This window comes from Centruroides vittatus, unplaced genomic scaffold (assembly GCF_030686945.1).
Source record: "Centruroides vittatus isolate TY-2023 unplaced genomic scaffold, ASM3068694v2 scaffold_1172, whole genome shotgun sequence".
NCBI classification, from domain to species: Eukaryota; Metazoa; Arthropoda; class Arachnida; order Scorpiones; family Buthidae; genus Centruroides; species Centruroides vittatus.
In genome coordinates this window covers 1,313,593-1,334,978 of record NW_027122672.1, presented here as the reverse complement: position 1 = coordinate 1,334,978, position 21,386 = coordinate 1,313,593, and the positions used below count along the sequence as shown (strand labels likewise).

The 21,386-nt window shown below is 35.2% G+C and overlaps 1 protein-coding gene across 3 annotated transcripts in view; it reads left to right on the top strand.

Annotated features, from left to right (window-relative positions):
• LOC136986769 (phospholipid-transporting ATPase ABCA3-like) overlaps positions 1-21,386 on the top strand; it is an 83,707-nt gene that overhangs the window by 25,699 nt on the left and 36,622 nt on the right. The window contains exons 5-9 of one of the 3 annotated variants that reach the window (XM_067284368.1): positions 3,881-4,149; positions 4,280-4,517; positions 8,359-8,532; positions 10,707-10,888; positions 13,960-14,094. In XM_067284368.1, the coding sequence (XP_067140469.1) occupies positions 3,881-4,149; positions 4,280-4,517; positions 8,359-8,532; positions 10,707-10,888; positions 13,960-14,094 (998 nt within the window). The remainder of the gene's footprint in view (positions 1-3,880; positions 4,150-4,279; positions 4,518-8,358; positions 8,533-10,706; positions 10,889-13,959; positions 14,095-21,386) is intronic. The other 2 variants (XM_067284370.1, XM_067284371.1) reach the window with 2 other exon arrangements.

Sequence of the window (21,386 nt, the reverse complement as noted above, 5' to 3'; positions counted from 1 at the left end):
AAATAAAGAAATAGAAGTGAGAGAATATTAAGAATGGACAGGAAAGAGGGTACCCACGACTAGACGATGATGACAAAGCTACCGGCCGAAATATAACGGTGAAAACGGGGATCGGCGAACGCTTTCACTTTCTCTTTCACTCTCTAGAAAAACTCAAATCGTCCTCGTTCCTATCTTTCTGGCACTTGGCGCACTCGGGAAACACCACTATCGCTCCTTCCAACTCGAGTTCTCGCTCCAGAATGACACACGTGTTCCTCTGTATTCCCTCAGGGCTACACTCCCTCTTTTGTTCTCAGGGGTGAGTCAGTCATCGAAATAACAAAGAAAGGGTAAGAACAATAGGTCCATTCCAGGAAGAATGGACAAATGGGTTGGGAAGAAAGGAATGAAGGAAATAAGAAAATATAAAATATAAAAACGATATAATTACACATAAAAAAATACATCTGAAATATGGCGTGTAGCCACAAAACAAAAAGGGTATGACACCGATGGGTTGAGGGGTTACGTCAGAGGAAAAAGGGAGACGGGAAGGAGAAGAAGGAAGATTTTCGGGGAGAAAGGAAAGCAGGACGAACAGTAACAAAGAAAAGTATTAATGAACGGATCCGAGGTTTTTTTTTTATGTATTACCGCCAGTCACCCCTTCGAACTAATTTTCTGTCTTATAATTTCTGTATAATTCTCTCTCACCTTATCTTACTCTAGGGCCCTGTACTTAGTTAAGCTAGATATAAGTTAGAATAGGTTCTTTGTCTTGTCGGCACGCGGGGACCAATTGATGGCACTGTTACGCGCGGTCCCAAATGTATTTGTATTAGTAGTTAGTAAGTGTGTGTAATCGTTTTTCTTGTAAATTATTTGTGTTCACTGAAATTAATAAACCTTTTTTTTTAATTTTATCAAAGCCGAGCGACTCTAAGGGTCATGTTATTTACCACTTGGCTAACAGAACATTTTAGAAGTTTATAAACAAAGGTCTTGTAACTGACAATTTAATTCTATGTACAAAACTGACGAGCAATTATCACAATTTAACACATTATTACTAATGTGAGATTGTAATTTTTGTTTAGAAGCTTATTTTAATCTTTTTACTTTACATTTTGATTGAATAAAATCAAGTTGAAATGTCTTCTGATATAAAGCATATCAGGCATGTTATGCTTTATGAGTTTTGGAAAGACTGTAACACCATATGAACAGTAAAAGAAAGTTTGTAATATGCATGGAGAAGATGTTCCTAAATTTTAAACATGTCAAATATGCTTTAAAAAGTTCCATTTAGGAAATTTTGAAATAAGGGTCAAAACTTATGGGGTGCCCAAAAGCTGTTGATGAAAAAAATTGCAGGAAGAAATTGTTAAAATTGACAAATAATATACAATATATCTAACCAAAAACCCCCCAAAATAAACAAAAACAGCACTGAAAACATATAAGTGTAATGCAAGAGAGAGAAATGCCTTGGTTGCATAACAGATTGCATTTATGCTTTGAATACATTTTTTTATTGCATGCACAGTTTGAACTTTGAAGTGTTGTTTTAACTCCAAAGCAAATCTTTGTCAAATTTAGCATTCAAACTTTGAAGTGTTTGAAGTTATTCATTCAAAATACGAGGTATCACTGTAATATTTAATATAAAAAATTCTTGTAGACTTTAAATACAAGAGAAATTTTTTAATATTAATTCTAATTTGCATACTATTTTAAAGTTTTAATTATGAACTTTTGAGATATTTTCGTGTCTGCTTAATTGATTTCAATAATTTTATTATCAATTATCACACAAGTGCAAATAAATTTGTAGTTTTAAATTATAATTTTTGATGAAATACTATTGAAAATTAGAAAATAAAGATTTCGTTTTTGCAGTTATTCGGTAATCAAATTTTTGTGTATTTTTTTAAATTTCACTTTTAAAAATAATAATCACTACTCATGTATTATACAAGGCGTGTTTTTAAAGTAAGTACCGTTTTGATATTAAAAAAACACAATTGCAAATTTTTAAATAATTTTATTCTTACATGAAAGCCTGTACCTTAATCTACCTTTCAACATAATTTCCTCCAATATGAGGGCACTTTTCATATCGTACTGTGATAACCGACAGCGAATGGTAAGCGAGGATTAACAAACACACTTTGTTAATTTACAAAACTATACTTTTATTTGCTACACTACAGGGTTCTTTTTACACTGGATCCCAACGTGTAGGTTGTGAAATTACAAAGTCCAGAATACATAAAACAATACTACTAATATTACAAGGGTCCTTATCTATCTTAAACCTACTTACAGACTATAAGAATGGAAGAAAGAGAGAATATAAGTACAGAAAAAGGGGAAGGTGGAAATACCCGGGTTTCTGCTCTGGGTGCTCTGTGATACTGGGCAGGGTTACTGATGTCTCCGATCATCTATTTTAGTAGGTACCTCTCGTTCACTTTGTCGATAATCCACTGTCGAATTCGTCCAATAAAATTGACAGTTCAGTAGGAAGTTCTTTGTCTACTTTAACACTAGATAGCTTCGTTGAGCCATGTGTGGACGGGCATTGTTATGAAGCAAAACAATCCCTTACTGAGCTTGCCATACTTTTTGTTTTGGATGACAAAATCATAAAGCATCTGTTTTCTTGAACTTTTGCAACAACTTTCTGCACCAGGTCTTCAGTAATGACAGATGGTCACTCACTACGCTCCTCATCATGGACATTAGTACAGCTATCTTTTTAAATGCTCTAACCCATTTTCTTACCATTCCATTGTGGTGTTCGTAACAAGAGGTACACGATCCCGCGAGCGAAATGGTACAAAATAAAACTTAATACAAAGTAGTTTTATTCTCTCTGAACAGGTTCTTTACATAGGATCCCAACTTTACAACTTCCAGAATTTAATATATATATAGGCATTAAATATTTGTCCTCAAAAACAGTTATCTTGCACACACGCGACAATCTGACGAGGACCGTATTCACTTACACTAACTTATACTAACTTAAAACTAAAAGAAATTGGAAGAATAGAAGAAATAAGGAAAGATAAGAAAAGTAGTAGAAATACCCGGGTTTCTTTGCGATGTGTCTTTTGGTGGGGAACAACTTCGGATCTCTCTCTTTTGTTACGTTTGTAGCCCTTTTCCTTATAGATCTTTCGTCTATAATCTTTTTCTTTCAGACTGAGTCGTCTTTCCTCGATGATCTCTCTCTGCACTTTATTCTCTTAGATCACCCTTCTCCCTTTCTGGAGCACTCCTTTTCAGCTCCTACCTCTTCGGGATTCCAACCCAGACTGCACTCTTTCTGTCTGTTTTGCTTCAGGGCCTCACTCCCTCTTTTGTTCTTACTATTGAGGGAAAGATAATCCTCCCCCAAGGGCAAAAAGTTAGACAAAGAGAGTTCTAGGAAGAGTTAGACAAAAGAAAGTTCTAGAAAGAGTTAGACAAAGGAACAAAGAAAATCTAAGACTAATTGAATATAAAATATACAAAATATACAATATCATGGCCGATGGCCACACCATTGCTCATAATGTTTTTTCCATACATTTCACTAATCTGCTGATGAATGTCAGCTGCTTTCATGTCTTTTGCATTAAAAAATGAATTACCACGTGTATTTTACAATCGGTGGGATTCTCAATTGTCTGAGGTATTTTAAACACACACAAACAAACGCAAAACAAACGAATGCTTTCGTAATTGCATCTGTGGTTAGCCAACAGATGTAGGTACTCAGCGCACATTCACAGAACACCAACCGTAGCACTGCAGTGGTCCTATTTTAAAATGGTACTTACTTAAAAAACACACCACGTATTTAGGTTTAAAATTTTAGAAACTTATTTAAATAATTTACTTATTTCAGGATATGCATCTCAAGGATTTTTAGCATTACAGAATGTATTAGCTAATTCTATTATAGAAAGTTACAGTGATGTTTTTAAACATACTAATTTGAATACAACTGGAATTATCAATATTAAATTAAAGCAGTACCCTTTTCCTCCTTATAATGATGATAATTTTTTATTGGCTTTAAGATTTTTTCTTCCAATTGTTCTTATGTTTAGTTATATTTATCCAATTATGAATGTTGTGGAAAATATAGTACACGAAAAAGAATTAAGAATTAAGGTGAGAAAAGCTTTTAGAATGGTAACTGCATTTTTTTAAAACTAACAAAATTATGATTCTAAATAGAGTTAAATTAAATAATATTAAATATTTATAATTTAAATTTTGTAATATTTATTTCCCTTTTTAGGAATCATTAAAAATGATGGGATTATCTGCTTGGTTACATTGGACTGCCTTTTTCATAAAATATACTATTATTTTAGCATTAAATTCAGCATTAATAACAGTTTTACTTTGTTCACGATTACCTGCAAGTATTGCTGTATTGGATAATTCTGATGTAATGTTAATTTATTCATTTTTAATATGCTACAGTTTTTCATCAATTAGTTTGGCATTCTTACTTAGCACACTGTTTTATAAAGGTTGGTTTAATAATTAAATTATTACATTAATTTTTAAACATTTCTGATGCTTCTTAAAAATATTCAAATGATCCTAGTAATTTTTCTGGTATAACTATACTCAGTTTATTAGTTAAAAATAAAATTTAAAGGTAAACCCCGAGTAAGAACTTTATCAATACTGATTTTAATGGGAAAGACGTAACTCAGAAGACAAAAAAGATTCTTTAAAATAGTCTGAAAGAGGTCAGCTAGGTTTACTGACCTGAAATATATTTCTGTAGCAAATGTACAAAAATGAATAAAAGAATCCTTTTTTTTTTTTTGTCTTCTGAGTTATGGTATATTATATGGTAATATTGATATTGATAAAGTTCCTGCTTAGAGTATACCTTTAAATTTTATTTTTAATTAAAAAATTACCAATTCAGCACCTTAAAACCCCTTCTTAAAACTTTAAAAGAATATAATAGAAATTTATTAGTGTGAGGTTGCAGATCTGTGCATAATATCAGGATATCTGAGCAGTTCTGAATCATAAGTGGGTGCGTTTGGTACAGAGACAAACTCCACAGTTACAAAACAATTGTCCTGATTTATTGTAACAACAAAAATATTTCTTACAGAAGTTCTGTTCTGCTAGATGAATACTAGAAGAAATACTGTATAGTTCTGAATTAACTAGAAAGTTTCACAGATAATTAGGCTTCCCATAATATTTATGTTTATATTGTATATTATATTCTTTCCAGATCTCTTTCATAAAGATAGTTTCAAGTTGTCCTCTCTGTCAATGGCACATGTAATAGAATACATCATATTTTGCATATAGTAAGCCTTAATTATAGTTGTTAGGCCTGGATTAAGGCCTAACAATTATAATTAAGGCTTACTATATGCAAAATATGTTATCAACAGTCACAAAAAAACCTATTTTGAGGTTATTTTTACATTACTTTTGCTTTCATCATGTAAACTAGGCTACTGTTACTTACCTTTATACTTAAACTGTAGCTAAGAGGCCTAGTGCTGGCTGAAAAAAATAAAAATACCAGTCATAATTTTTTCAATTTGCCCCTCTAGTTGCCAATGATTTATTCCTGGTATGGGACTGGTGCCCTTGGATATTCTGAATGATTTATTGTAGTTTCTGGTTTCTGAAGAAGGACCATGGAAATGCATCTTTCTGCTCATTGCTTGGATGCACAGAGCTTCTAAATGACTCGCTACAAAGCAAATACTAAACATTATTTTTATTTTTTGCCTAGGTTTTCTTTTGAGTTAGTTAAAACAAGTACTAATGTAGGTCTTTTGTAAAAGTAAAGTGGCATAAAGTGAACTTTCATAAAGCTCATGGTACTTGTAATTGATAAAATTTTCATTTATTTAATTAGCCATTGCATTGATTAACATATCAGCCTAAGTATAAGTCAATCCCAAATATAAGTTGACTCCCAATTTTGGCGTCCTTATTTTTGAAAAAAAAATTTAAGATGTGACTATAAGTCAAACTTTTATTATTAATTTTATATGCATACAAAAAAGTTAGCAGTTTGCATTAAAAAGTTTGGAAAGTCATTGAAACAATACTTCATTACTCTTATCTTCATCAGAAGTTTTATTGTCATTAGTTTTTTTAAGTCTAAAATATATTTTATAAAGTAAAACATTCAGTCAAACCTCGTGTTTTGAACACTTCTCTTTTCAAACAATTTGGTTTATGAACAAATCTTGAACTCTTTTTTGCCCAGTTGCCAAACAACAATTAAATTGCCAAACAAGCTACTTGGCAGAGCTGGCCACCGATGGTCAGCTCCCTATACTTCCTATGTTAAAGAAAGTCGACGGCTTGACCAATCAATGACAGGACTACCAATTCAGAAGTTAGTGGTGCCAAGATTGTCTTGTGTCACTATACGAATCATTGATGTGCTATTTAAATTATGAATTAAGTTTGAAACCCAAGGTTTGACAATAATCATATTGAGTATATACTCAATATGATTATAGTCAAATATTACATGAAATTTTCAGCAACCTTCCCCCAATTTTTGACACTTAATAGCAGAGACACTAGGAGTAAAATAAAAAATGTTACTAAAATAAAATTTTTGTAGAATTTATCAAAACTGACTGATTCAGTTGAATATAATAAAAGCAATCAGCTTAGTTAAGTTCTTAACAATCAAATACTTATAATTGTACCAAACACTTAATTCCTGTCTATAAACTGTGGGCTGCAGCATGATAGATCATAATTTGTCTGGCATTTAGCATTAATAAACAGTTAATTCACTGATTTTGGCATCAATTTAACTCTATACAATGCATAACACAGACATTAATGAAATTGAAGAAAATTTTAATCAGACTCCAATATAAAACAAAGCTTGGATAAAGGTTGAGAGCAGGTTTTTGCACCTTTAAAACTCGATTAAAACATCAACTAATATTCAAGCCAATATTGGTATATTCAGGGGTGAATCCTGACCAAAATTTTTGGGCATGCTGAAAGTTATTGTGAGGATTCGTGACGAGGTGTAACGGTTTCCGCGAACAGACCGACACAAAATAATAATCAAAACACGTTACTTTTAACAAAGGTACAATTTTATTCTCGCCAGAAAGAACAGAAACAGGTTCTTTATGGATCCCAACTTTACAAAGAAAGGCTTTTTACAGTCGAAAGAGTGCACTCAAAACGGAACCCGACAAATTATACGCATGCAGATCTTAAAACTAAACTTATTCTACTTATAACTAAGGGGAAGAACAAATATATACATGTAGATAAAAATAGACGAAGATTGAAATACTTTGGTGGGATACCGCTCTTGAGTCCTGTTTGATTTTTATAGGCTTCCCTTGTTCTTGGTGAATCTCTCACTCTCCCGTCGTATCCTTTCCTTTTCTTCTCTTGCTAACTTATCCACCTCGGTTGAGATCCTTTCCTTTTCACACCTTCTCTCTCTGCAGTCCAGTCGAAAAGTGATTCACCTTCTCTTGTCGAGACCCACGGCGCCGTCCCTTCTATTGTTCTATTCGTTGTCTCTTTCTTAGAAACGATAATCCCACCCAAAGGGTAAAAAGGACTGGTGGGGAAAGTAAAGGAGGATAGATAATACAAAAGAAACAAAGGAATTGCTAACACTAACTTATATTACATATTAAAAACATATAAAATACGCGAATAATATGGCCGACGGCCACATTATAATATGAATAATAAGTCTATCTCTAGCGCTGAACAATAGGCAGAAACATTATTTGGTGTGAATAAAAAAGTATAGACTATTATAAAGCCCATTATATCTACACATAAAATATATGAAATATATTATAATGAAAAAGTATTAAAAATTTATGATGATAATTCAATTTTTGTGGGCCCTTGACACTGGGGTCTGGAGCTTAAGCCCTATTAATCCCTATGTAGATCTGCCCCTGTACTCAATACATGTATGCCAATCGGGTACCGCAAGCTTTCAATACAATCTGGCCATGTTAAATGCTTCAAATGATGTCATGCGCATGCACTTGTTTGCTGTGTTCTCTCAAGCATGGCACTGACTTAAAACGGCTAAATGCTAACTGCCAATGTAAAAGGAAACACAAATGATAAAAGAGTTTACACATTAGAATATATTATTATTGGCATATTTGTTGTCATATAAAAAATATATTGACAGTCAAAACTTTCTCTTAAGCATGTGGTGGATGCTAAGCAAGCCCAGAGAATTTGCTCCTGAGTACATTTTAAGCTTAAAGAAAATATTAGTAAACATAAAAAATATTAAATTTTTTAAAACAGAAAATCAATTTAATATTTAGTAATTCTAATTTAATTTTTTTTATTTTTCAGCGAGTATTTCCTCGGCTGTAACGGGAATAATATTTTTTTTTACATTTATGCCATATTTTGGTATATATTTCCATTATAATACACTTGCTTATTCTGTGAAAATATCATTATGTTTAATTTCAAATACAGCAATGTCTTTTGGATGCATGATATTAGCTATGTGGGAAGGAACAGGTAAACATAAACATAAATTAATATAATTTTTATATTTTATTGATTACTTTTAATAAAGAAGTTTTTAAAATATTTAAAACTTGTATCTACAGAATTAAAATATATGAATATTTTTTGTTATAGGCAAGTCGGTATTAAATAGGGCATATATAAAAAATGTTAGCAGAAATAATGCAAATATTATCTTTTAATTAACTTTGATATCAATTACCAAAGATTATAGATTTATTGTATATTTTATAGCTAATATTAATTTTATAGAATTGAGATACTTATTTTAATAATATTAAATAGCAGCATACTAATTTTATTTTTCTGACAATATCATATTATTGTTATTTCTTAAAATTTCAATATAATTATGAACTGAATAGATAATCTTATAATTACAAACTGAAAAAGAAATTACCATATTTTCTTGTGTATTGTGGGGAAGTACTCGATCTTTAGAGTATTCCCCGTGCAGGAACAAAACAAAATGAAACTTCAAAGAAATAAATCACACACTCTATGACTCCAATGCAAGGAACTTAAAGTTTATTTTAGTCCTTCCAATCACTACTCTGTCCCTTTGCTATAACAGACACTAAAACAAAAGAAACAACACACACAAAAAAAAAACAATCTCGCGACTCTATCGTCTACACGTCCTCTCTCCATTCTTTCTTCCGAAAAAAGTCCTCTTCTTCCGTTGAGCATGCGCAATCTTTCTCTCTCCCTTTTTTTCTTCCGAAAAACGCGGCCCATCCTTTCTTTACCCTGTGGCCCATCCAAGGATCACGCAATAGAACACGAGATCTTTGGACCACATATCTCCCCTCCTCCCATTAACTTTTACAACAGGAAGCTTTTACGCTATGAGGGCCTGTCCCTCCTTTACACCGTGAACCACCCAAGGGGTTGGTTACGAACCGGTTAGGCAACAGAACACGTGGTCTTCAGACCACAGTATATTTAGTAATGGTGAATATCCTGCAAAAAATTGCTAGAATGAAGATAAAGCCTTTGCATCATCACAAATCATAGACACTAATTGCTGTGTGTATGAAATAGACTTAAAGCAGTTGCGAGACCAATGAGCGGGACAAAGACACAAAATCGAAAATAAATAAAATAAAATACTTTTATTAATCCGCTCGTTATGATACAGGATTCAGAGGATACCAACAATGCTACTCCCACCAAATGATTAACACAATTAATTATCCAACTACTGTACAATATAGATTCCCGACAAAGAATGTGCACGTGTAGTTCTTTGTCTGACATGATGATCTAATTACTTAAAATTATATAAATTAAAACTAAATTCTTATAACTACTTATAACTATTGAAAGAAGAAGGCTTATTAGGAAAGTTAGGGAATGGTAGTAAGGTATAGAAAAGAGGGTACCCACAACTTGGTGAGATACGCTATTTGTAATGATATCGTGGAATGAGATCTCTCGTTGGGTTGATGACTAACTTCTCTTTATCACTCCAAAATAATAGTTCAAAGGACCGATGCGTCCTCATTGCTCACAATCAATTCCTTTTTTATTTCTCAGTTCCAAAGTTCTCGTCTCTACCATACAATGCTAAACGTACTGGGGAGATTCCATTTTGCTCTTTCTCCTTTCAGTTCCCACTCCGGAATGACCCACGTGTTCGCCCTCTTCCCTTCAGGGCTGCATTCCACTCTTTTGTTTTTGGGGCCAGTCGTCCACATACCAAAGAAAGGGTAAAACGAGAACACTCCAGAAAGAATAGACAAATAGGACAGAAAGAGGGGAAGCAGAGAATATACAATATAAAAATGATATAATTATACACAAAATATACAATTTAAATATGGCATGTAGCCACACAGTCATTGTTTTGTAGGCATGAATTTGTAATTACAATTTATAATTGACATATAACTTGTCCCATTGCATGGTGTGAATCCACTTTTCAAAGTGTATTTTGGACACAGATAACTTGTGGATTATACACATGAATATATGAGAATTTTTTTTATGTAGTATGCTATAAATTTTTATTTGAAAAAAATTCTTTCCTCTGGATATTACAAAAAGAATTTATTTGTTTAATTTTTAGCATAGATAGTTGTTTGATTTATTTTCCATTATTATATAATTAAAAGTATAACATTATTACAAATATTACAAATTTGCTTGATTATATTATTTAGGTGCTGGAGCTCAGTGGAAATATCTTAGTTCTACAGCTTCACCAGATGATACAATAACACTAATTGAAGTAATGGGAATGATGCTTCTTGATACTGTTTGTCATCTTATAATTACATGGTATATTGATGCAGTTTGTCCTGGAGAATATGGGATTCCTCAACCTTATTACTTTTTTTTTACAGTTAAGTAATCAACTGCTACTCCTTTTAATGTAATCTTTTAAAATCAATTGATGAACAACAGATTTTTATTAATACCAGATCTTCCAAAAACAATGCTTAAATGCAAGAATAATAATATATTTTTAAAATAACTATTGTATTATATTTTAAAAACTTTTAGAAAGTTAATAATTGGAAATTCATTTGAAATTTATGGTTTTTAATGATATGGATATATAAGTTAGAAATATCTTGATAACTTTTGTTAGACTTTGGTTTAGAATTTTCAAATTCAAAACTCTGACATTGTGAAATTTTAATACATGATAATATTTTAATAAGATCAAATAACTAATACAAGAAAATATAAATATGTAAATCTCTTGGCATGATTAAAACTTTAATGATGTAAATTCATGACAAAGTTCAGAAACACTCAGAAAATTAAAATCTAAATCATTTATTATTATACTTGGTGTACAATAATAAACCTCATAAACCTCGTTGGCCATATTACTGTATTTTGTAATTAATAATTCTATAAATATAAGTCAGGCTTAAGATTTCTTTTGTTTCTCTCCCTTTCCTGTTGACTTAAAAAAAAAAAGACTTCCTTCTTAATTGCTTTACTATCTGGTGGGGAGTGATGCCTTTGACACAAAAAACAACATTGTAAAAAACAAAGTAATAACAAGAAAAAGAAACGGAGAAGAGGGATCTCGGCTCTCGGCGAGGAAGGTCGAGGAGAACGGGCTCCGAGTCGAAACAATGGAAGTTAGGAAGTGAAACTTGACAAGGGAGGTCGAGGAGAAGAAGCCATCTGGTCCGTTAAAGGAGGCCAAGAACTTCCTACTGGACTGTCAATTTTATTGGACGGATTCAACACCGACAATATTGAGGAAAGTGGATTATTGACGAAGTGAACGGGAGAGATCTATTAAAAGAGAGAAAAGAAAGAGCCAAGACAAGCCTCAACGATAGGAGTAGATGATCAGAGACAACAGTAACCCTGCCCAGTATCATGGAGCATCCAGAGTAAAATCCGGGCATTTCCACCTTCCTCTTATTCTATCCTTATATTCTCCCTTTCTTTCCTTATAGTTTGTAAGTAGATTAAGTATAGATATAGGCACTCATAATAATAATCGAGTTGTTTTATGTATACCGGACTTTGTATCCTCACCACCTACATGTTGGGATCCAATGTACAAAGAACCTGATAATATAGCGAATTAAAGAATAGTTTGTAAATTAACAAGAAAGCGTTTGTTAATCCTCGTTTTGTTTGCAAAAAACGAAACTAATAACTTTTCATTCACTGTCGGTTATCACAAAATAACTTTCATTTTACTCTTATCAATAATTAATTTATTTCCCTAATCTAGCATTCTTTATTAATATAAAATTAAACTTACATTGTAATTTTTTCTAGAATATAAGGTGTATATATATATATATTATTTTAAATGATTTTCTACATAATATTTAAACATCAAAGTGATTAAAGGAAACAATCAGAAATTTTATACATACATTTAGGATTTAGGCTAGATTCTTTTGTAAAGAACGTGATATTTTTAAAGATTTTAATATAAAATTATTTATAATTTTATATTAAAATCTCAATATTTTACTAATGTAAAGGTTTTGATGAGAAACAAATATAATTTGAAAATATAAAGTTAAATTTACAATTGAATTGAATTCAAACTGCTTGGACTATGTGTGATATGATGAAAGAAGATGATAAATAAATTTATATGCCGAGTCTCACAATTTTCACCAAACCATTCTAAAAAGTCAAAATTTCCTTCTGGAAACTAATAGTTCTGATTTAATCTAATATTTTTGCCATAAAATAAAACTAGTATCAAATTAATTTACTTGTCAATCACAAGTAGGACAGGATTGTGTGAGTTTGCGTTTGACATAGTTGCTGTTTGGATAACTTTCTGAATTTTAAGAGGTCTCACAACATTGTTATTAATTAAAAATAACATAAATTGATAATATTTAAAAATTATTTTGTTTTATGCTTATTCTAAAATAAATTTTAAATTTCGAATATAACAGTTTCAGCAGCATCTTTTTTAATTCTAGTTCTTAATATATAGGGCTTACAAAGTCTGAAGGTTTTGCCCTTCGATAATGCACATATTAATTAATTTCTGTCCCACGGTTATTCTGAAGTCGGCCATTGCTGTTCCGAACATAGACAGCTAAGCTGATAGAATTCCAATGCTAATAAAATTTTCGTTCGGATCAGTAGAATTTAAAACTATTTCTTTTACGATTTTTAACATTTAATATTTATTTAGTTTTGTTCAATTGGAATTATCAAAATGTAGCAAACATATATATAAAATGTGTTTTGGATGTTCCCGAATTTTTTATATGGACAGTAGTTAATGTTTCTGGCATTACATACATTATATTGTCTCATATTATTTTTCTTTTTCTAGTATCGTTAAAATTCGTTATTGTAGTATAATATATTGCTGTTTAGTTTGTTTTTGTTTTATAGAAAATGACAAAACACAAGCTAATGAAACGAAAGAGTTAATTCTAATTATAAGCGTGGCTGGATTAACCATTAAGCAAAATAAGCAAGTGTAGGGCCTATAAGTCTTAATCGAATCCTGATTATAAGTTATAAGATATTATATAAAATAATTTTATTTACATAATCATTTTTTAGCATAATTTTGTCAAATATTAAAACATTTTTGTTTATAAATTAAAGAAATTTTTTCGACTATGGTATATATTTATATTGACAAATGAAAAAAATGACTATATTAAGATAATTTTGATTATTGTCCTTTTTTATTATATGATATTGTTTTAGAGTAAAAACTATTTATAAGTTAATAATTGATTATATTTAAATTAGAAATAAGGGTTATAGGGAAATAAATATGTTTTAGTTCATAATTATTTTAAGCTGTTTCAACACATTATTCGTGTAAATTGCATTTTAATTGAAAGTTATTTTCATTAAGTTGAACATGTCTTTATTATGTAAAAGTTTATAAAACTAAATTTACTTTACTAAAAGTTTAGTAATGCAATTGTTTAATTTTGATTACAGAAAAGTTATTGGACTGGTAAAGTTAAACCATCAGAGATAAAATTCATTCACAAAGATGCTGCTGCATCCAATACTTTTATAGAACCTGATCCTATAAATAAAAAAATGGGAATTCAAATTAAAGAACTTTCAAAGGTAAACGTAAATAAAAACAAATTATTGCTTTATTGTAATTTTACAAGATGTTTACTTGAAAATTTTTGTAAGGGTTTTGCTGAAGGAAGCTTAGCTTTTTTGACTCGTTTGTCACTCTAAAACAATTTATTGACTATGCATTGACTCAACCACCAGGAGCGATTTGAAACAGTCTAGTGAACAATTCCACTGCTAAAGTTGAAAGTGATTTTTGTATTTTTAATCATATACTTTTTGAAATAACTATTGAAAATAAAGATTGAGCATACTATATATTGGATATATTAATAAAAATATCTATTCTTTAGCATTGTTATTCATAAAATTTCCTAATATGCTTATACAGCGGGTCTTCGTTTAATGTGCCTAACTAGGACCAAAAAAGTTACCATTTTAAGTGAATCTATGTAAAGTGGGATCATAAATTCATAGTGTGGCTGTACGCCATGTGTTTGTATATAGTTTATATTTTATTATTATTTTTAATTTCACTTCCTCACGCTTTTATCCCCTTTCTTTTCTTTATCTATTGTTTTTCCTCTTTGGACTGTCTCTCCGAAATTCCTTTCCTTATATGGTCATCGTATATCCCCTAAAACAAAGAAAGGGTGCGTGACCCCTGAGGGGTCGAGTACAAAACCAGAGGGCAGGAGGGTTGTGAATGAGAGAACAAAAAGGATTCGGACTCGAGAAAGAGGGGAGTGAGAGGAGCTTCTGGTGCGTTCTGGCAGCGTGCAGAAGAGAAAGAGTAGCGTTTCATAGATGAACTAGAGAATTCGTTGTGATCGATCCATTTTGTTTGTGATCGATTCACGAGAATTAACTGTGAATTTTGGCATCTGAACGGTCAACGAGCGAATGAACTGAAAAGAAAAAGAGAATCCCTCTCTACATATTTTGTGTAAGACACTCGAGGGCCAAGGACGTTATTGTGAGGACCGGGTTTAACCTAGCCCAACATTTTTTGTTGTTGTTCAAATCCCCTCGTGGGAAATTGTAAAAAAAGGTCGAAATTCAAAGGATGTGCAGCCTTCTGCCGTCGAAAAGCACTTCCTTTCTCTCCGGATCCAAACTCTTAGTCACGAAGATCGAATCATCAGCGATTCATCAACTATCGCAATTGGTGATCGAAGAGAACATGACCTGGAGTATATAAGGGGGGGAAAGGCTGATAACGGGGTCGTTGAAGGTCCAAAGGAGACACACGTTCCCTCCTGCCAACCTCCACGACCGGAGAACGACCGATCCTCTTGCTTATCCATACGATTATTCCTACGATTACAGCCGATACATCCTAGGAAGAGGTATGACCCCTAAATTTGTAAACTCACTCTCTCCCCCGCGGTTAGGAGCTGGACGCGTTAGAGCAGATTTTCTGTATTTTGTTTATCTGTCTAAATAAATCGTTATTTGTTTTCATCATGGTTCCGTTATTTCAAATATCGCCTTAACTTATTGACGAACCCACACACTTCCGCCACTCGACCTGACAAACAACTACCCAATCCCGACAAGTCTGGGACAGTGGGGTGGGTCTTGCAGACCTGTTTGCCGAAAAAAAGGGTGTACGACTCCGTTCTACCTCCTGGCGTTGCCACATTATAAAAGAGACTGATTTTTCGAAGACCTCAAAGACTAATGCTGGGTACCCCTGTGGCTGTACGCCATATTTTTGTACATATGAATTTTAGATTTAATTAGTTTTAATAATTTTCTCTCCTTCTTAACCCTTCTTTCTAATTTCCTTTGTCCATTGTTCTGGCTTCTGGGAACGCGGGCTTCCCACTCCCCACCCACCAGGGGGTCGTGTGGAACAAAGAGTTCGAGTGGAGGACGAGTAAAATCTGGGTCATCGAAGAGTCACTTTTTCTCCGGCCGGACACGAGGAAGCACGGACGAGAACGGCGAGCTCGTGAGACGGAATTCTACGAGGGCCGAATAGAGAGCCGTGAGGTGAGGATCCGGACCGTAGAGTCAAAGACACTGACAAGAAATTATCCTAAAAGGTATTTTTACAACGTTGACGAACCCAGAGATACGCAGAATAAACCACCAGCCGGAATCGGAGTTCAGCGAGAACAAGGGTACCCCACTATCCTATCAATTCTTCTCACTTCCTACTTTTATACTTTTCTATCCTTTTAGGTTTAAGTTAGTTAAGAATCGCGCGGGTTTTATTGTTACAATCGGACAACAAGAGAAGTTGGACTGAGGGAATCCACAAAGAACTTATTTGTATATATTATTAATCGCGAAATTAAATTTGTTTTAATTGAATTCACGTGTCTGTGTATTCCTATCGCGCTTCACACTTTACATTGGCGTCCGCGACAGGATTCCCTCCTCGTTGATCCAATTCTCTGTATAGCTGTACTGATTATCAGCCATCGTTGTAAGTTATATGGAGGACAAAGGTACTCCCAGTATGAGTTTGGTGGCAGAAAGCCACAGTGAGAACCCCCCACTCGTGGTTACTGGATTCTTAGGGATGATCCCCACTTTCTCAAATTCGCCTAACGACACGGTAAATATAAATCAACTATTTAGAACCATTGATAATGTGGCTAAGTTAGCCCAATGGGGGGACGAGGTTAAGGTGGCTGCGTTGCAAGCTAAACTAAAAGGTGAACCATTAAACACTTTCTTTTGTTTATTGGAGCAATCGCCTGCACCAACGTTTAAGGAAATTGAGCAAGATCTAATTAAATGTTTCCAGAAGCACGAAGGGAAAGGAAGGGGCTTACTCGATCAATTACTAAATTTGAGGCAAGGAGGAAAGGAATTAGTCAGTGAGTATATCATTAGGACTAAAACCATAATGTCTAGGGCTATCCGGAGTAACCCAAATATCGTGACATTCAAAGATGAGATTATCAAGGAGAGGTTCATCAGGGGATTAGACATAAGTATCCGAAGTCACGTATGTCGCAGGGAACCTGCTACCTTAGAGAAAGCTTTCGAATGCGCTGAAAGGGAGGAAGAGCTAGAAAAGGAATGTAGTAATCCTAGAGACCTCAAAACGGTCTGTTATAACTCCCAAAGCGAAGTGGGTGCTGAATGTACTAGTCCTGAAGTAAACCCTGACAAGACTCCAAAAGATGAGGATCGGTTAGCCAATTTAGAAAAAGGGTTGAAAACCCTGTTCGAAATAGTTTCCAAGATGGCCGAAAACTCGACCCAGACTACTAAGTCGCCTAATATTAACAGCAGACTTTGTTTCGTTTGCAATAGCCCAAATCACTTGGCTAGGAAATGCCCCAAAAGAAATAGTCAGGATTTAAACTAGTCCGGGAACCTGATCAGGGTCAGTGTCGTGTTCCCATCCTCATCTTTAAACTGACCGAATTTTCATGTTCGGAGAGGGGACTCCCATTAATATGTGGCAGGGTAGTGGGGGTAGAGATTAAATTCTTAATTGACTCAGGTGCGGAAAGGTCTTTAGTTGATATAGCGCTGACTCAAAACGCGAAATTGGCTAAGTCCTTCCAGGTTGCAAGAAGGGGTGAGATCACCCATATCAGAGGTATCAACGGCACAATCTCCACATGTAAGGAAGTCCTAAAGGGATCGATAAGCTACAAGGATGAGATAATACCCGCTTCCCTTTGTTGTATGGAATTCCCGGATAGGCTAGAATACCAAGGGATCTTGGGGATGGATGTCATCAACTCAATCCCGTCATTGATAATTGATGGATGTACATTCATCAGTCGTGAAGCTAGAGTATTGAACCATAGTCCTCGCCCATCGATCATGTATTTCGATTGCTTAAGTAGTACTCTGGTTGGCACCGCCATAACTCCAGGAACTACAAAAACGAATGACGAAAATCAGGTGACTCGCGTCCTCGATAAGTATCCCGGTTTGTTTTCGGAGGGGGTCGAAGATTTGAAAGGCACCGATCTTTTTATGCACAGCCCTGAAATAGACACTAACCGGGTAATCAATACCCGTCAATACCGTATTCCGAATTGCTACCTTGCCGAGTTAAAAAAATTGACTGATGCATATCTTAAGGCAGGCATCATAGAGGAAAGCCATTCGGAATGGAATTCCCCCATCCATATTGTGAAGAAAACCTCGGGTGAAATCAGAATGACTTTGGACTTACGTAGGATTAATGACATAACGAAACCACAGGTGTTCCCGCTAAGTAGGGTGGACGAAATACTCACGACCTTCCATGGTAGCAAATACTTTTCCGTAATAGACCTCAAATCCGGTTACTTCCAGATCCCGCTTGACCCCAAGGTTAGGCATATATTTGCATTCACTACCCCTTGGTCCAAATATCAATTAACGCGTATCCCACAAGGGGGGAAGAACAGCGGTCGGTTCTTTCAATATTGTATGTCACGTCTCCTCGCCCCCTTCATCGGAAACAAATGTTATGTATTTCAGGATGATATCATCCTTTTTTCCCCTTCTCTGGAGGAGCATTTAAAACTTCTTGATCAAGTGATAGGGATCTTACATAAGGCAAATCTGAAGCTCCACCCTACCAAAAGCAAATTTTGTGTTAGAGAAATTAAATATTTAGGTCACATCATTAGTAGTGATGGTATATACCCTGACCCAGGCAACGTCGAAGCAATTAAGGAATGTAGAACCCCGCGTAATGTCAAAGAGGTTCGCAGTTTCCTCGGAATGGTCGGTTTTTTCCGCAATTTCATCCCCAATTTTTCCGAGATGGCGCTGCCCATGACTGAACTAACAAAAAAAGGGAAACATTTTGTTTGGGACAGTAATTGTCAGTCCAAGTTTATGAGGTTCAAGGAAGTTTTATCAAACCCCCCCCTTTTGGCACACCCAGATTTCTCTTCTCCGTTTGTGCTATATACCGATGCCTCTGATAGTTGGCTAGGTGCCGTTTTGGGACAGCAACGGGATGAAGGCGTGGTCCCACTCGGATATTATAGCAGGAAGTTTAGGGGACCGGAATTGAGGTATTCAACGATCGAGAAGGAGTGCCTTGCGATTATTCTCTCTCTCCGGCACTTCAAATCGATAGTTCTAGGTCACGAAGTTTCTGTATATTCGGATCATAAGCCCTTATCTTACTTGAGGAGTATGAATAATCACAACGACAGATTAATGAGATGGGCCTTAGAATTGACGAATTACGATGTTACGATAGCTCATGTTAGGGGTAAACACAATCCGGTGGCCGACCTTTTGTCACGCCCGATATGTTGCGGAGAGAGACCTAACTTGGTCAACCAGTGTTTAGATGTGCATAGTCCCAGTTTCCACCATAGAGTAGTGGAATCACAAATGGAAGACGATTTTTTAAAAAAAATGAAACTAGGTCTTGCGAAGGCTCAAAGGAACATGCATCAGGGTCTTGCCGGAAAGGGTGTCCAGCCAGAATTCCAGTTGGAAGGAGGTGTGTTGGTCCACATTAAACCGGGAAGATATGGCCTATATAACTGGAAGCGGATATGTGTAGGTCAGAAAATGGGTGAAGAGGTTGTTAGAGCGTTCCATGAGTCGGGCCTTGGGGGGCACTTGGGCATAGAGAAGACTTGTAATACCGTTGACAGGCATTACTACATACGGGGTCTACAATCGGTAGTCCGATCGGTAGTGAGGGTGTGTAGGACATGTCAGAGGTTTAATTTACACAAGGGAAAGGAGCCGTTCCAAGAAACAGAGTTAGCTGGCTTCCCTTTTCAGAAGGTAGCTATAGATATAGTCGGCCCACTCATGGTTACTCCCAGCGGAAATCGGTACATTCTATCTATCATTGACGTTTTCACCAGGTATTCTGAAGCAATTCCTATTAAGGACCAGACTGCAAAGAACGTAGCAGACGCCATATTCCAGCATGTGATATGCCGTTACGGTTGCCCCGAAATTATTATCTCAGACCGGGGGGCTAATTTCACTTCTTCCACGTTTCAGGAATTATGTGGCATACTCCGTATCAAACATAAAATCACTACTGCTTACCGTCCGTGTGCGAACTCGGTTTGTGAGCGGTTTAATAAGTCTATATGTAGTATTATAGCTCGGATCTCCAGAGGAAGTAATGGGAAGTGGGATGAGCATCTTGCTCAGGCAGTGTTTGCTTATAATAACGCCACTCATGCATCCACCGGCGAATCCCCTGCCTTCCTTCTCTTCGGTTTTGACCCCAGGTTACCTCAGGTCTTTCCGACGGGCGTGCCGGCCCACCATAATTTGCATGATTATCGGAGGGAGCTGTTAGAAAAATTGAACACTGTTCGTAACTTGGCTTATTCACGGAGCAGGCAAAACAACTTAAAGAATAGGGAGCGGTGCAATATAAAAAGGAAAGGGCGTGGCTTTAGTGTTGGTGAGAGAGTGTGGCTGTTACGCAAGCACCAGGGTAGGAAGTTCGGAAAATTTTCCCCTAAGTATTCGGGTCCTTTCCGTATTACGAGAATTTTAGGTCCAGTAACCGCAGAGTTGGGTGGTAGTGATGGAAAGAAAAATTGTATTGTGCATTTCGATCGTTTGAAACCATATTATTCATATGCTGTATATAAAGGTCGAAACCATTACCGACCCAACAACAATGATTCCCCGGATATGTCTGATGATGATGGAGGTGATGAGATTGCATTACAGTACAGGAGACAGCCGATGATACCTATCAGGCGGCAAGAAGACGATGCATCACCAGAGAATCCCCTTGAATCGGATGACGAGCATCAAGCTGTTCCCGCAAGCGAGGGTCGATACCACCTTCGGAAAAGGAGAGTAGATTACTACAAACTCCATCATGGACTTTGAGCCTTTCCGATGGGGCGTATGTGGCTGTACGCCATATTTTTGTACATATGAATTTTAGATTTAATTAGTTTTAATAATTTTCTCTCCTTCTTAACCCTTCTTTCTAATTTCCTTTGTCCATTGTTCTGGCTTCTGGGAACGCGGGCTTCCCACTCCCCACCCACCAGGGGGTCGTGTGGAACAAAGAGTTCGAGTGGAGGACGAGTAAAATCTGGGTCATCGAAGAGTTACTTTTTCTCCGGCCGGACACGAGGAAGCACGGACGAGAACGGCGAGCTCGTGAGACGGAATTCTACGAGGGCCGAATAGAGAGCCGTGAGGTGAGGATCCGGACCGTAGAGTCAAAGACACTGACAAGAAATTATCCTAAAAGGTATTTTTACAACGTTGACGAACCCAGAGATACGCAGAATAAACCACCAGCCGGAATCGGAGTTCAGCGAGAACAAGGGTACCCCACTATCCTATCAATTCTTCTCACTTCCTACTTTTATACTTTTCTATCCTTTTAGGTTTAAGTTAGTTAAGAATCG